This window comes from Berghia stephanieae, chromosome 3, assembly GCF_034508935.2.
Source record: "Berghia stephanieae isolate SIO BIC M18660-M18661 chromosome 3, UCSD_Bste_1.3, whole genome shotgun sequence".
NCBI classification, from domain to species: domain Eukaryota; kingdom Metazoa; phylum Mollusca; class Gastropoda; order Nudibranchia; family Aeolidiidae; genus Berghia; species Berghia stephanieae.
In genome coordinates, this window is record NC_088362.1 from 23920747 (window position 1) to 23933443 (window position 12697).

Consider the following 12697-nt stretch of genomic DNA (forward strand, 5'->3'; position numbering starts at 1 on the left):
CGTGAACCCCCGTATTGATTTAAAGAGATGTATTAATGCTTTCATTGTTTTGTTATTGGCTGAAGAAGGATTTTGTTCCATATTTGGTAATTTATTCTTTTTTGAAACTGTTCTAAAAAAATAATTGAGCTTTTATATAGCGTAATATCCACTAAATGTGCTCAAAGCGCTTTACAAGGGGTCCCTGACCAACAGCAACACGTAACATATAGAACGAAACATGATGCCTGTTAGGCGATATTACAATTTGTTCCTGACAGAGACAAAGCTGTCATTTTACACCTGAGTACGGTGAGAGAATGTGAGTAAAGAGCCTTTCCGAAGAACTCAACTATGCGCTGAGCAAGGCTCGAACCCAGGACCTTCCGATCTGAAAGCGAGTGTCATAACACAAGACCACATAGTCGCACAATCATTCTATTCACTTTTATTCATGACATTTTTCAGTCCACAGCTTCAAGCAGCTTAGTGTTAACTCCTGACTTTTAAAATTTATTTTAGAACGCCATCTATTCCGTTTTGGAAGGAAACCCTGAGAAAGCCTGGCCATTTTTGTCTCACAACAAATGCAATGTCAACCATCTCAACGTGGTGAGATTTTTATTATATGTCTTATCTTTCAGACGATTCTTTTTAATATGTAACACTGTATAATTAATTATATTGCTTTGCTTGTGTTAAGTTACTGTAAACCGCTTTGAGCTTGTTAAGATACAGGGTGAGGTTCTATATAAAAACCATATATTTTTATGATTATTATATATTATATTTGTGTATGTGTCAACAGGCAAGTGGCTTCAAGCATATTTTACAAGAAGCCATCAAACTGGCAGACATCAGACTGGTCAGGATGATATGTAGGTCAAAGGTCAACCCAAATGTCAGAGTCAGGTTGAACAATTTTTTGAAGGTTTGTTTCTTTTTTTTTGGTTTGTTTTGGTTTTTTTTTTTTTACGTAAGGTACTTGTTTTATTTTTAGATGTTTTTAAAAAATTGTAATATTGAGACTGTGCATTTAGCCAAAAAGCTCACATCATCCACCAGCCGGATATAACGTGCCAACACTCAAAACTATGTGTAACCTTGAACGTTTATAGTCTGATTGATACACGTTAGTGAATATTTCTCATAAAATGACTGGCTAATTACAATAAAACATTTTATCTTTCTGCATGTTCCAGACACCTTTATTTTTCTCTGTGTTGAATCCCCGTGTGATGACAGAAATGATGTGGACAGTGTTGAGATCTGGATGTGATTTTCCTTGAATCCCGTGTGATGAGATGAGTAGGATGTTGAGATCTGGATGTGATTTCACCTTAGAGATGAGGTAGGTGTTGAGATCTGGATGTGATTTCACCTTAGAGATGAGGTAGGTGTTGAGATCTGGATGTGATTTCACCCTTAGAGATGATGTAGGTGTTGAGATCTGGATGTGATTTCACCCTTAGAGATGAGGTAGGTGTTGAGATCTGGATGTAATTTCAGCCTTAGAGATGAGGTAGATGTTGAGATTTGGATGTGATTTCACCTTTAGAGATGAGGTAGGTGTTGAGATCTGGATGTGATTTCACCCTTAGAGATGAGGTAGGTGTTGAGATCTGGATGTGATTTCACCCTTAGAGATGATGTAGGTGTTGAGATCGGGCTGTGATTTCACCCTTAGAGACCAGGTTGGGGGGAAAAATAGATTTATAAAAATATATATCTGACAATGTATTTTCTTCTTTTCAAGAATTTCAGTAGTATAGCTGTATAGAAGTTTTTAAAGATTTAAAACTAAAACAAATAATGCAATTTTTCACCCTCTACAAACATTTTTATTTTTATTCTGTGTTGAAATCTATTTTATCTTTCCAGACTTCAGCTACTGCATTTCCATTTTATTATCATACAGCTTGGATATTTACTATATTTTTTCAACAATACTCATATGAAAGTGAATAAGTTTGAATATTTACCCAAGCTTTTTATAAACGGGTCCGGTATTAATAATTAAAACGAGCTTTGAGCTTTTTTTTATATAGCACAATATCCATTAAACGTGCTCAAAGCGCTTTACAAAGGGTCCTTGACCAACAGCAACACATAATACGTAGAACGAGACATGATGCCTGTTAGGCGATATTATAATTTTTTTGGATAGAGACAACGTTGTTAATGGCCAGGTACTCATTTTACACCTGAGAACAGTGAGAGAATGTGAGTAAAGAGCTTTTTCAAAGGACTCAACTATGCGCTGAGTGAGACTCGAACCCAGGACCTTCTGATCCAAAAGCGAGTGTCATACCACAAGACCACATAGCTGCATGAGAATCAATGATTCATTTATTTTTTGTGACAGAGAGGTCGCAATGCTGCAGTGTATGCCTTGGACAGGTTTAAAGGAGACGTGCCGTACGACGTCATCACGTTCATGATGAAAAACAAACTAGACGTTTCACAAAGAGATGCGGTACGTATCAAGTTTTTTTTTTGATTATAGGAAATTTCATTCATGTGGATCCAAGAATTCCTGTTAATTTTTTTATTATAAAAATGTCTGACACTGTATCTTTAATTAATTCTATGAGGCTGTGATGTTTTGTGGACGGTATTTGGCAAAACCTATCGGATGTCGCACAAGCTAATTTTGAGATACGAGTGAATAAAGATGAAAAATTTTTATCTGCATGAATTTTGTTTTTTTCACTTAATCGTTTTTATTGTCTATCCAAATACATTCTCACAAAAGGATTTTACATTTTGAAGCTTGTAGATATTTAATTTAGTTGTTTTTTTTCTGACCTCTATCGAAGAGAGATACCCTCAAAATTGTCCTAATATATGCCTCTAAGGTAGAGGATTTCAATTCAGTGCTGAGAACTAAAATTTTTACCAAACCCAGACATTTTACATATCATTCTTTTTTGATTTTTTGAAATGCAAATAAGTGCACATGAATACAAGCTACCATTGAGTCAGTATTACCACTGCACATAGCTACAAACAAAATGAGTAATGTGATAAGCAATCAACATTTCATTGTAAAATATTGTGCCATCAATAAAATCATGCGACAATCACAGTTTTCTTTCAATTTTATATAATAATTACAATATAAGATATCTAAAAGTCAGTATCAATATCTGAAAAGGAAAATAAAATCACCAACTACATAGTAACTAAGAATACTGAGAGAGCAATCGGCCAGGGAGGATGAAGCTGCACACGAACCTCCGCCTCCTCCTCCTCCTCCTCCTAAAGTATCACATTAGATTGTCAAGAAGGGCAAAAAAGGGGGAAAATTAAGTCAAAATCTTTGGTTTCTGTTACAGAAGGGCATTTATTTATTTATTTATTTATTTATTTATTTTGGAGTAGGCATGTCGTTTTTGGGTGCTGTTCTGATGATAATCTAACTGTTTTAAACAATTTTTGCCAGACCACCACACATACATGAAAAAAAAAATGATATTAATATATAATTTATTATCTAACATTTGCAAGTTCATTATCAACTTCCTTTTGCATTTGGAAAATATTCATTCACCTTAATTAGGGTTGGAAATCACTAATTAGGAGAATTGGCACTTGTCGAGACAATATATTTTTTCTTGTAATTTAATCACATACACACATATATATACACACACACACATACATACACAAACACACACACACTGGCACAACTCCTTGCTTTACCGATTGGGCATTTATTTGTGTAAGGACACATTTCTCACACACACATACACACACGCTCACTCACTCACTCACTCACTCACACACTTTCAATTTTCTGTTCAGATGAATTGTGTTACGAATTATTTTTAATTTTGTTTCTCAGGCCGGCGTGACCTTGAGAGATGTTGCAAGATTTTATCGCAGAAAAGACATTCTCACATTAATTGACAAGGTTAGATTGAAAATTTTTTTTTATTAAAATTGAACTTTTATATAGCGCAATATCCACTAAACATGCTCAAAGCGCTTTACAAGGGGTCCTTGGACAACAGGAACACTTAACATGGAGGACGGGACATGACACCTGTTAGGCGCTATTACAATTTTTTTTGCGGACAGAGACAATACTGCATACAGCCAGGTACTCATTTTACACCTTAGTATGGTGAGAGACTGTGAGTGTGAGTAAAGAGCCTTTTCCAACTATCCACCGAGCGAAGCTCGAACCCAGGACCTTCTGATCTGAAAGCGAGGGTTATACCACTAGACCACATAGCCGCACTATTTGTATTGTATCGTTGGATTTGTCCAATCTTATCTGAAAGAAGAAGATGATAATGATGGTGAGGAGGAGCAGGATGCATCTGATGCTGCTGCTGTTGTTGTTGTTGTTGTTGTTGTTGTTGTTGTTGTTGTTGTTGTTGTTGTTGTTGTTGGTGTTGTTGTTGTTGTTGGTGTTGTTGTTGTTGTTGTTGATGATGATGATGATGATGATGATAAATGATGATGGTGTTGATGATGATGACACATTACCTCACTTGACTCGGGTATAAATGAGTGCCTAACTGTAGATAGAGTGCTAATACAAAAAGCTGCGATGCATTTACTGTATAACATAGAAATGGTTCTGTATCACTGTAGGGGAAATAACTGATGTAAATGTTTTGAAGTATGGCTCATTGGCTCTGCAAAACCATGTCGGGTCTGGTCAAAAGTCAAGCAATATTAAGCGTGGTCAGTGACTGAATGACTGACATTGATCGTGGAAAATTTTGGTCCTCGTGTTTTGTCCTTGGGCTAGGCACATTGACACCCCCACGCGAGTCAGCTATGAATGAGTAACAGATACTGTAAGTGTGTTAGTACAAAAAGGATGCCTAGCAAATAACTGGTACTGTATGAAATGGAAATATGGTTCTATATGGCCTGCGGGGGAATAAATGAAACATTGTGAAGCACATCGAGCATGTCAAATCCTCATATTTCAAATATTCATATTAAAAATGTTCATGTTAAAAATGTATTTCCAATGTTCATGTTTAAGAATCAGAAACTTCTCTCCTCAAGGAAACCATTTGTTACAACCCAAAAGTCCATAACTTAAGATTCGAATTCTTTTTCTCACCTCGACGCAATACTGGTTTGAAATGATGGGTATCAAATGTCTTTATTTCTATTTCTCCACCCCCACCCATCCATCTTGTCAGGCCTATGTGAAAGTTATCAGAATGTCCAATATATCCGAGCTGGAAAGACTTTGTCGTACTGGTTATGACAGCATGCTGATTCATTTCAATGTGAGTCTACAAGGGTTGGATTATATTTTCTTTTATACATTTAGTAAATTTTAAATATATATTTGATGATGGAATTCTTTTTTTTTTCATTATAGTTTGAATGAAAGCCACTTAATATGTTCTACGTTCATAATACATGATCTCTTGAAAGGGGGGGGGGGGGTAGGGTGTCCCGATAGCTCAGTTGGTAAAGCATTTGTTTCACACGGAAAGGGACAAAGGTTGATCCCGAGTGATGTCAAGATCTTTATTCTGACCCCAACTCACCCCCCCCCCCCCCCCACCTGTCCACTCAGCAGTGATTGGGTAGCTGGGTCAGATCTAATGGAAAATACCTTTGCAATAGACTAGCCTCTTATCCAAAGGGTGCAAGTAATTGCTATTGTCTGTTTCAGGCTATGGAAACTGGGGGGGGGGGGGGGGGGGGGGGTGGAGTGGGTGACAGGCGGGGGGGGGGGGGGGATGGTCAGACAGTTGGGTGGACAGGGAGGGAGGGGGGAGGTCAGACAGTTGGATAGATAGGTGGATCGGACAGGAATCTCTACTTCACATTTTATAAGGCTTATTTGTTCAGTCACGTTAATTTTGTAAAGCCAGTTAATAAAGGTTTTTTAATGATATTGTATTATCATATATCTCATCTGGATTTACTCATTTTTCAAATTGCCATGGCAACGCAGTACAGAGACACTTTTATCTACGCAAGTGGAAACGAGTCTGACGACGTCCTCCATTTTGTGCAATGGATTCCAGTGTTCCATGTGAGTTTCTGTCAAATATCATTTCCTGATCATGTAGACACATGTCATATGTCATTTCCTGATCATGTAGGTATATGTCATATGTCATTTCCTGATCACATAGTGTCATATGTCATTTCCAGATCACAAAGGTTTATGTCATATGTCATTTCCTGATCACGTACATGTCATATGTAATTTCCTGATCATGTCCATAACATATATCATTTCCTGTTCGTGTACATGTCAAATGTCATTTGCTAATCATGTACATGTCAAATGTCATTTCCTGATCACGTATACATCATATTACATGGTCCTTAATTTGGTCTTAAGAAAATAGATAAATAAATAAATAAAAACTTGAGTAGTTATAAAGCGCAATATCTACTAAACATGTCAAAGCGCTTTACAAGAGGTCTCTAGCTATCAACAACACTTACCATGTAAGATGATACATGATGCCTGTGAGGCAATAGTTCAATTTTTTTTTTGCCTGGGAAAATGTTCCCAATGGCAAGGTACTCTTTTCGCACCTGAACAAATAAAATTAAAGAGCCTTTTCCAAGGATTCAAGTTTGGCCACTCAGAGTCAGAGCAGGGCTTGGCCCAGGGATCGACCATTCTTTGCTTTCATTCGTAAATTGAACATTTTAAATCAATTTCTGATTTCTATCAGCAAATTGCATAAAATAAACCTTTGAACTTTAAAAACTTCTTTATCACTTTAGAGTTTGTTTTTTTTTAATCTACAATGTATTTACTCTCCAAACCCCTGGACGTGTTCCATTGTCATACTCAGGCCCAAGTAAGGAGACTGTTCCATTGTATCAGATACAAATCACTTGACGATGTTGTCAAAGTTATAGATGGATGCCAGAAACCCGTAATGCTTATCAATACTAAAGACAAGGTGGGTAACTGGTGTGAATTCAGATTTTTACATGACGAAATATTAAGTTTAAGGTAATTCTCTTGTGTATGTGCATGTGTGTGTGGGTGAGAGAGAGAGAGAGAGAGAGAGAGAGAGAGAGAGAGAGAGAGAGAGAGAGAGAGAGAGAGAGAGAGAGAGAGCTGTGCTATCGAGATTGCCATACTTGTAACTGTGAACTGCATGGAGCATGAACCAGTCATGGTTATTTGCCATACAAGTGCTATCTTTGTATCATCATCATCATCATCATCATCATCATCATCATCATCATCATTATTATTATTATTATTATTATTATTATTATTATTATTATTATTATTATTATTATTATATTATTATTATTATTACTATTATTATTATTATTATTATTATTATTATTATTATTATTATTATTATTATTATTATTATTATTATTATTATTATCATCATTACTATTACTGTTACTATTATTATTATCTGGGTGGGGATCCTGACCTCCCATAGTGGGAGGTACATGCTGTGTCTTCTATCCCCCCATACCCGTTTTCCAATTGTTTCCTGTCATTGTCTTGGAATGAGATTACTTAGTTTTGTCCTGATCCTTGCCAGAGTTCCTTGGCTGGGAGGGAAACAGTCGAATGTATAGTCATAGTTTTGGGAGATGATATTTTTTTCCTTGTAAATCATCTCTCTGTTATGCATTGTATTATGTTTAGTTTACATATTATATTATATGATTGTTAAACATTTGAGTGCATTCCTCTTAGTTGGGACCTGTGCTTGGGTCTGGATGAGATTTTTAGGTGATCTCAAACTAAGTACTTTGACGGTGTGCTCTTGGAATCTACATCTGTTTCCTATTTGAACCAATCCCCCTTTGTCTTACATTGTCTTTTGTGCTTTAATTGTAATTCTAGAACTTTTTACTATCCAATTTTCTTCCTTTTTACTGGCGCTGATATGACCTTAATGTGTTGCAAGCGCTGTAAAACCCTTTGAAAAAAAAAACTATGATTATTATTCTTATTATTATTATTATTATTATTATTATTATTATTATTATTATTATTATTATTATTATTATTATTATTATTATTATTATTATTATTATTATTATTATTAATAGTATTATTATTTTTATTATTATTATTAATATTGATATTATTATTATCATTATTATTATCATTACTATTATTATTATTATTATTATTATTTATTATTATTATTATTATTATTATTATTATTATTATTATTATTATTATTATTATTATTATTATTATTATTATTATTATTATTATTATTATTATTATTATTATTATTATTATTATTATTACCTCTTGTCTACCCAGCTGGGTCTGTTTGATCTGGTGGAAAGTACTTTACGAAGACTAGCGTACTATTCACAGGGTAGCAAACAATTGCTATTGTATGTTTCACGCTGTAGAAACCGGCTCTTAAGGACTTTTTGTTTGTTTGTTTGTTTCAGGGTGGCCGTAGTCCCATCCATATTGCCATTTTACATTGGAGATTTGACGTTTTGAAATTATTGATCAACATGTCAGGGATTGACTTGAATACACAAGATAACGTAAGTAAGAAATGAATAGAAAATATTTTTTTGTTTTTAAATATGAAAATAATATTAAAGAGAATGTTTCAGCTCAAAACCCTTTTTCAGCCAATGTCAAAAAACAGTTTAAAATCATGAATACATTTCTCCAAGTTCTCAGCATGACTAGATGGGAAACACTAGATGTGTTGTGAACTTATCATCCACCTATCTCAATTTAATGTGTCGTCATCTTATTTCCTGTCCAGATGTGTTGTGAACTTTTAAGCTTGGTTACTGGCTGAAGAAGGGCTTTTAGTCCAAAACATTTTGTGTTTAATATTTTGTACTGGAAAATGACATTGATGGGAAATAGGAATTTCAGTTTTTGAATTCTTAAGACGTCATGCCATTTATCTTCCATTAAAAAAATTAGATAAGTCGTACTACCAGAGACTGATATTTTTGGCTAGTCTTGTGCCACTTTGTGGTTTATTGGTATGACTTTGGATTGGTAGTTCTGTGGTTCAAGTCCCGCTCTGAGTGACACAAAGTTGAGTCCTAAGAAAAGGACGTTATTCACATTTTCTCACCATGCTCAGGTGTAAAATGAGTACCTGGCTGTTAAAATCATGGTTTCTGTCAGAAAAATATTATAGTTTCATCTTGCATGTTCCAATTCTTGTCCTTTATATTAAGCATTGCTGTTGGCTCGGGACTCCTTGTAAAGTGCTTTGAGCAGGTTCAGTAAATATTATGCTTTATAAATGCTGGGGTTTTTTGTTGCTTTTTAAAATAGATTTAACCGTTTAGCATCTAAAGCTCTTGATAAATGACTGCTTACCTTGACCTTCAATTTAAATTGTTTAACTCTCTCCTCACCGATCCTTTTCAGTATTTTCCCAAAAATGGCAGGCTTACCCAGCAGAAAAAATTGTTTTTTAAAACTCAAACAATCTCTCCACAAAACAACTTTATGTTTTTATTAATTAAACAAAGATAATTCTTCAAAGTTTGTGATGTACAAAAATAAATCTGAATTTTGAAAATGTATATTGTGTCGTAACAAATGTGACGAGTTTGCTGCAGGTGGTAAGGAGAGGGGTAAGCCAATAATACAATTCCGTCGCAAATGGTCATTAATGAATTTTTAGCTTGACTGGTTTATTTCTATTAGAGAATACAAAAAGGCGTGTTATAATCACAATTTGACACATGTCGATGGATGAAATTTTTTTTTTTACACCAGGAAGTCATTTGAGAGAGAGTGAGGAGGACCACAAGCTTTCCCTCTCATAGCTTGTTACAGGAAAATAATATAATATGGAGTATGATGAGGATGGTGATGGTGTTATAGGGGAATGGTGAAAGTGAAGGATTGTAACTGAAATATCCGGAAGGTTGTTGTGATGATGGTGATGATGATGATGATGATGATGATGATGATGATGATGATGATGATGATGTTGTTGATGCTGATGATGGTAACGATGACTACGATGTTACTAGTGTGCATATGTGTGAGTGTGTATGTCACTATATTGTACTGTTATAAATGTGTAACCAAATGACAAATTGCCACTATTTTGAGGACAATAAAGATATATTATTATTATTATTATTATTATTATTATTATTATTATTATTATTATTATTATTATTATTATTATTTAATCTTTTTATTTTCCTATTCCAGTGTGGTCGCACAGCCTTACATTACGCTTGTTGTGTGGAGGAGGAAGATGAGAGGATGGAGTTCTGTTCTGTTCTATCACAGGCTGGAATCGACTCGGAAGTTCTTGACTTTGTAGGTTGTTCTTCAACTCAGTTGCATTCAACATAAATTCATGAATGAAAATTTGAACAATCTGGTCAATCGCACATTCGTGTAACACAGAGAGTTAATTTTTGATGCAATTTTAACCTTAAACAAAAAAATTGAGCTTTTATATATCGCAATATCCACTAAATGTGCTCAAAGTGCTTTACAAGGGGTCCCTGGCCAACAGAAACATTTAACATTTAGGACGGGACATGACGCCTATTAGGCGATGTTACAATTTCTTTTCGGACAGAGACAATGCTGTAAACGGCCAGGTACTCATTTTACACCCGAGAACAATGAGAGAATGTGAGTAAATAGACTTTTCCAAGGACTCCACTATGCGCCTAGCGAGGCTCGAACCCAGGACCTTCCAATCCGAAAGCGAGTGTCATACCACTAGACCACATAGCCGCATAACCTAACCATCATGCATTCCTGTCAATACACAACACTAAACCTGTAAATCCTCCGTCATTTCACGGAAATCAAACATTTTGTCAAATTGAAAAAGAAGGAAAAGAAAGAGAGAAAAACAAACAACGAACAAAGTCAGATGAATGAATTACATTACAAGGTTTTAAAACAATAATCTAGAATGTTCCACAGCATTACACAGAGCACATGACTTGCTTATGTATCCATAGATGACTTTTGAGTGACTATGGCTAAGCAAACGCTCTTTTAGATTTTCAGTGTGTGAACACATTCCAGTGTAGTTATTTTCACACAATTTTTTTTTCGCTTTCCAAACCTGTCTTGTTCACAAGGTAGTCATAAAATCGTGACTGAGCGATAAAAATCGAACAAAAAAGGCCTGGTCTCAACTTGTTCGATATTTTGGTGCTGCATTGTAGTAATGATGGGATTCAACTCTGAATTGTGCGGCTATGTGGTCTAATGGTATGACACCCACTTTCGAATAGGAAGGTCCTGGGTTCGACCCTCGCTCGGCACGTAGTTGAGTCCTTGGAGAAGGTTCTTTACTCACATTCTCTCACTGTAATCAGGTGTAAAATGAGTACCTGGCCATTAACAGTGTTGTCTGTGTCCGAAAAAAAATGTATTATCACCTAACAGATGTCATGTCCGGTCCTAAATGTTGCTGTTGTCCAGGGATCCTTTGTAAAGCGCTTTGAGAATGTTTAGTGGGTATTGCGCTATATAAAAGCTCACTCTAAAAAAAAATTTTTTTGAATTGCGACTGGAGCTGTCTGGGCTTTGGTGTTAATTTTCTGTTATATTTCCTACACCATAAGATATGTGGCATCCATAACTCGCCTACCAGACAAATCTTGTGACCTTCCAGTTTGTCAACGTGTGACACAAAATACGGTACAATGTTTGTAAAATATAGATAGGCAGGTGATCCCATGATATTGACTGGTTGGCTTGTACTTAGAACAACCATGGTGTTATCCCAAGTGTCGTGGGATCCAATTGTAGACATTCCAATTTTCTGTGTCAGTTTTTTTGTTTTTTTTGTTTTGTTTTTTTTTAAAATTATTTTGTTTGTTTTTTTGTTGTTGTTCCAAACTCCACCTGATTGTATTGTAGCCGTGATTGACTTTTGAAATAAAAAGATTTTGTCTTTTATTGTTTTGATATTAAAGATGGTTCTAAACTAAAGCGAAATTTAATATGAATTATAAAATATTTTTCCAGACAGGTCATAAAGCAAGCGATTATCTAGAGAATATTGGAGGACACGCGTGGCTGGCAAAGGAAAGAAAGGTAAGTGAATACTCAGACTGCAAAGAATTCAAAACAACGCAGCAAGAAACATCATGCATCACCTTTGCTAAAAGAGCTTCATTGGCTTCCTGTTAAGAAGCGAATAGTGTACAAAGTTATGATACTGTGATTTAAATGTCTCAACACATGTCAACCAACTTATCTTTACCATAAATTGGAGTTATATACACCAATCCAATCTCTTTGCTAGCCATCCGAAGGAAAATTGCTTGTTACTCAAGGAAAGAACTCTGACGTGTCATGTGGAGGACGATCTTTTTGCTAGAGACGCCCCAACCCTCTGGAACAAACTTCCAAAAGAAATACAGCATTGTTCAACAGAAGATATGTTTAAAAAGTATCTTAAGACTTTGTTTTTTTCCCAAATTGAATTGTTGATGCCCTTGTAAAGTGCTCTGAGCACTTCCTCGTGATATGGTGGAGTGCTCAACAAATACAATGTGCAATTATTATTATTATTATTATTATTATTAGTAGTAGTAGTAGTAGTAGTAGTAGTAGTAGTAGTAGTAGTAGTAGTAGTAGTAGTAGTAGTAGTAGTAGTAGTAGTAGTAGTAGTAGTAGTAGTAGTAGTAGTAGTAGTAGTAGCATTAGTATATAGTATATAGTAGTAGTAGTAGTAGTAGTAGTAATAGTAGTAGTAGTAGTAGTAGTAGTAGTAGTAGTAGTAGTAGTAGT

The 12697-nt window shown here is 35.1% G+C and overlaps 1 protein-coding gene across 4 annotated transcripts in view; it reads left to right on the plus strand.

The window, feature by feature from the left end:
* The window catches only part of LOC144967394 (uncharacterized), a 30227-nt gene that overhangs the window by 10743 nt on the left and 6787 nt on the right, over nt 1-12697 (plus strand). For 3 of the 4 annotated variants that reach the window (XM_078904536.1, XM_078904538.1, XM_078904537.1), the window contains exons 9-20: nt 502-591; nt 788-910; nt 1182-1238; nt 1420-1458; nt 2345-2455; nt 3827-3895; nt 5151-5240; nt 5921-6001; nt 6783-6893; nt 8380-8481; nt 10139-10249; nt 11930-11998. In XM_078904536.1, the coding sequence (XP_078760662.1) occupies nt 502-591; nt 788-910; nt 1182-1238; nt 1420-1458; nt 2345-2455; nt 3827-3895; nt 5151-5240; nt 5921-6001; nt 6783-6893; nt 8380-8481; nt 10139-10249; nt 11930-11998 (1053 nt within the window). The remainder of the gene's footprint in view (nt 1-501; nt 592-787; nt 911-1181; nt 1239-1419; nt 1459-2344; nt 2456-3826; nt 3896-5150; nt 5241-5920; nt 6002-6782; nt 6894-8379; nt 8482-10138; nt 10250-11929; nt 11999-12697) is intronic. The other variant, XM_078904539.1, reaches the window with a different exon arrangement.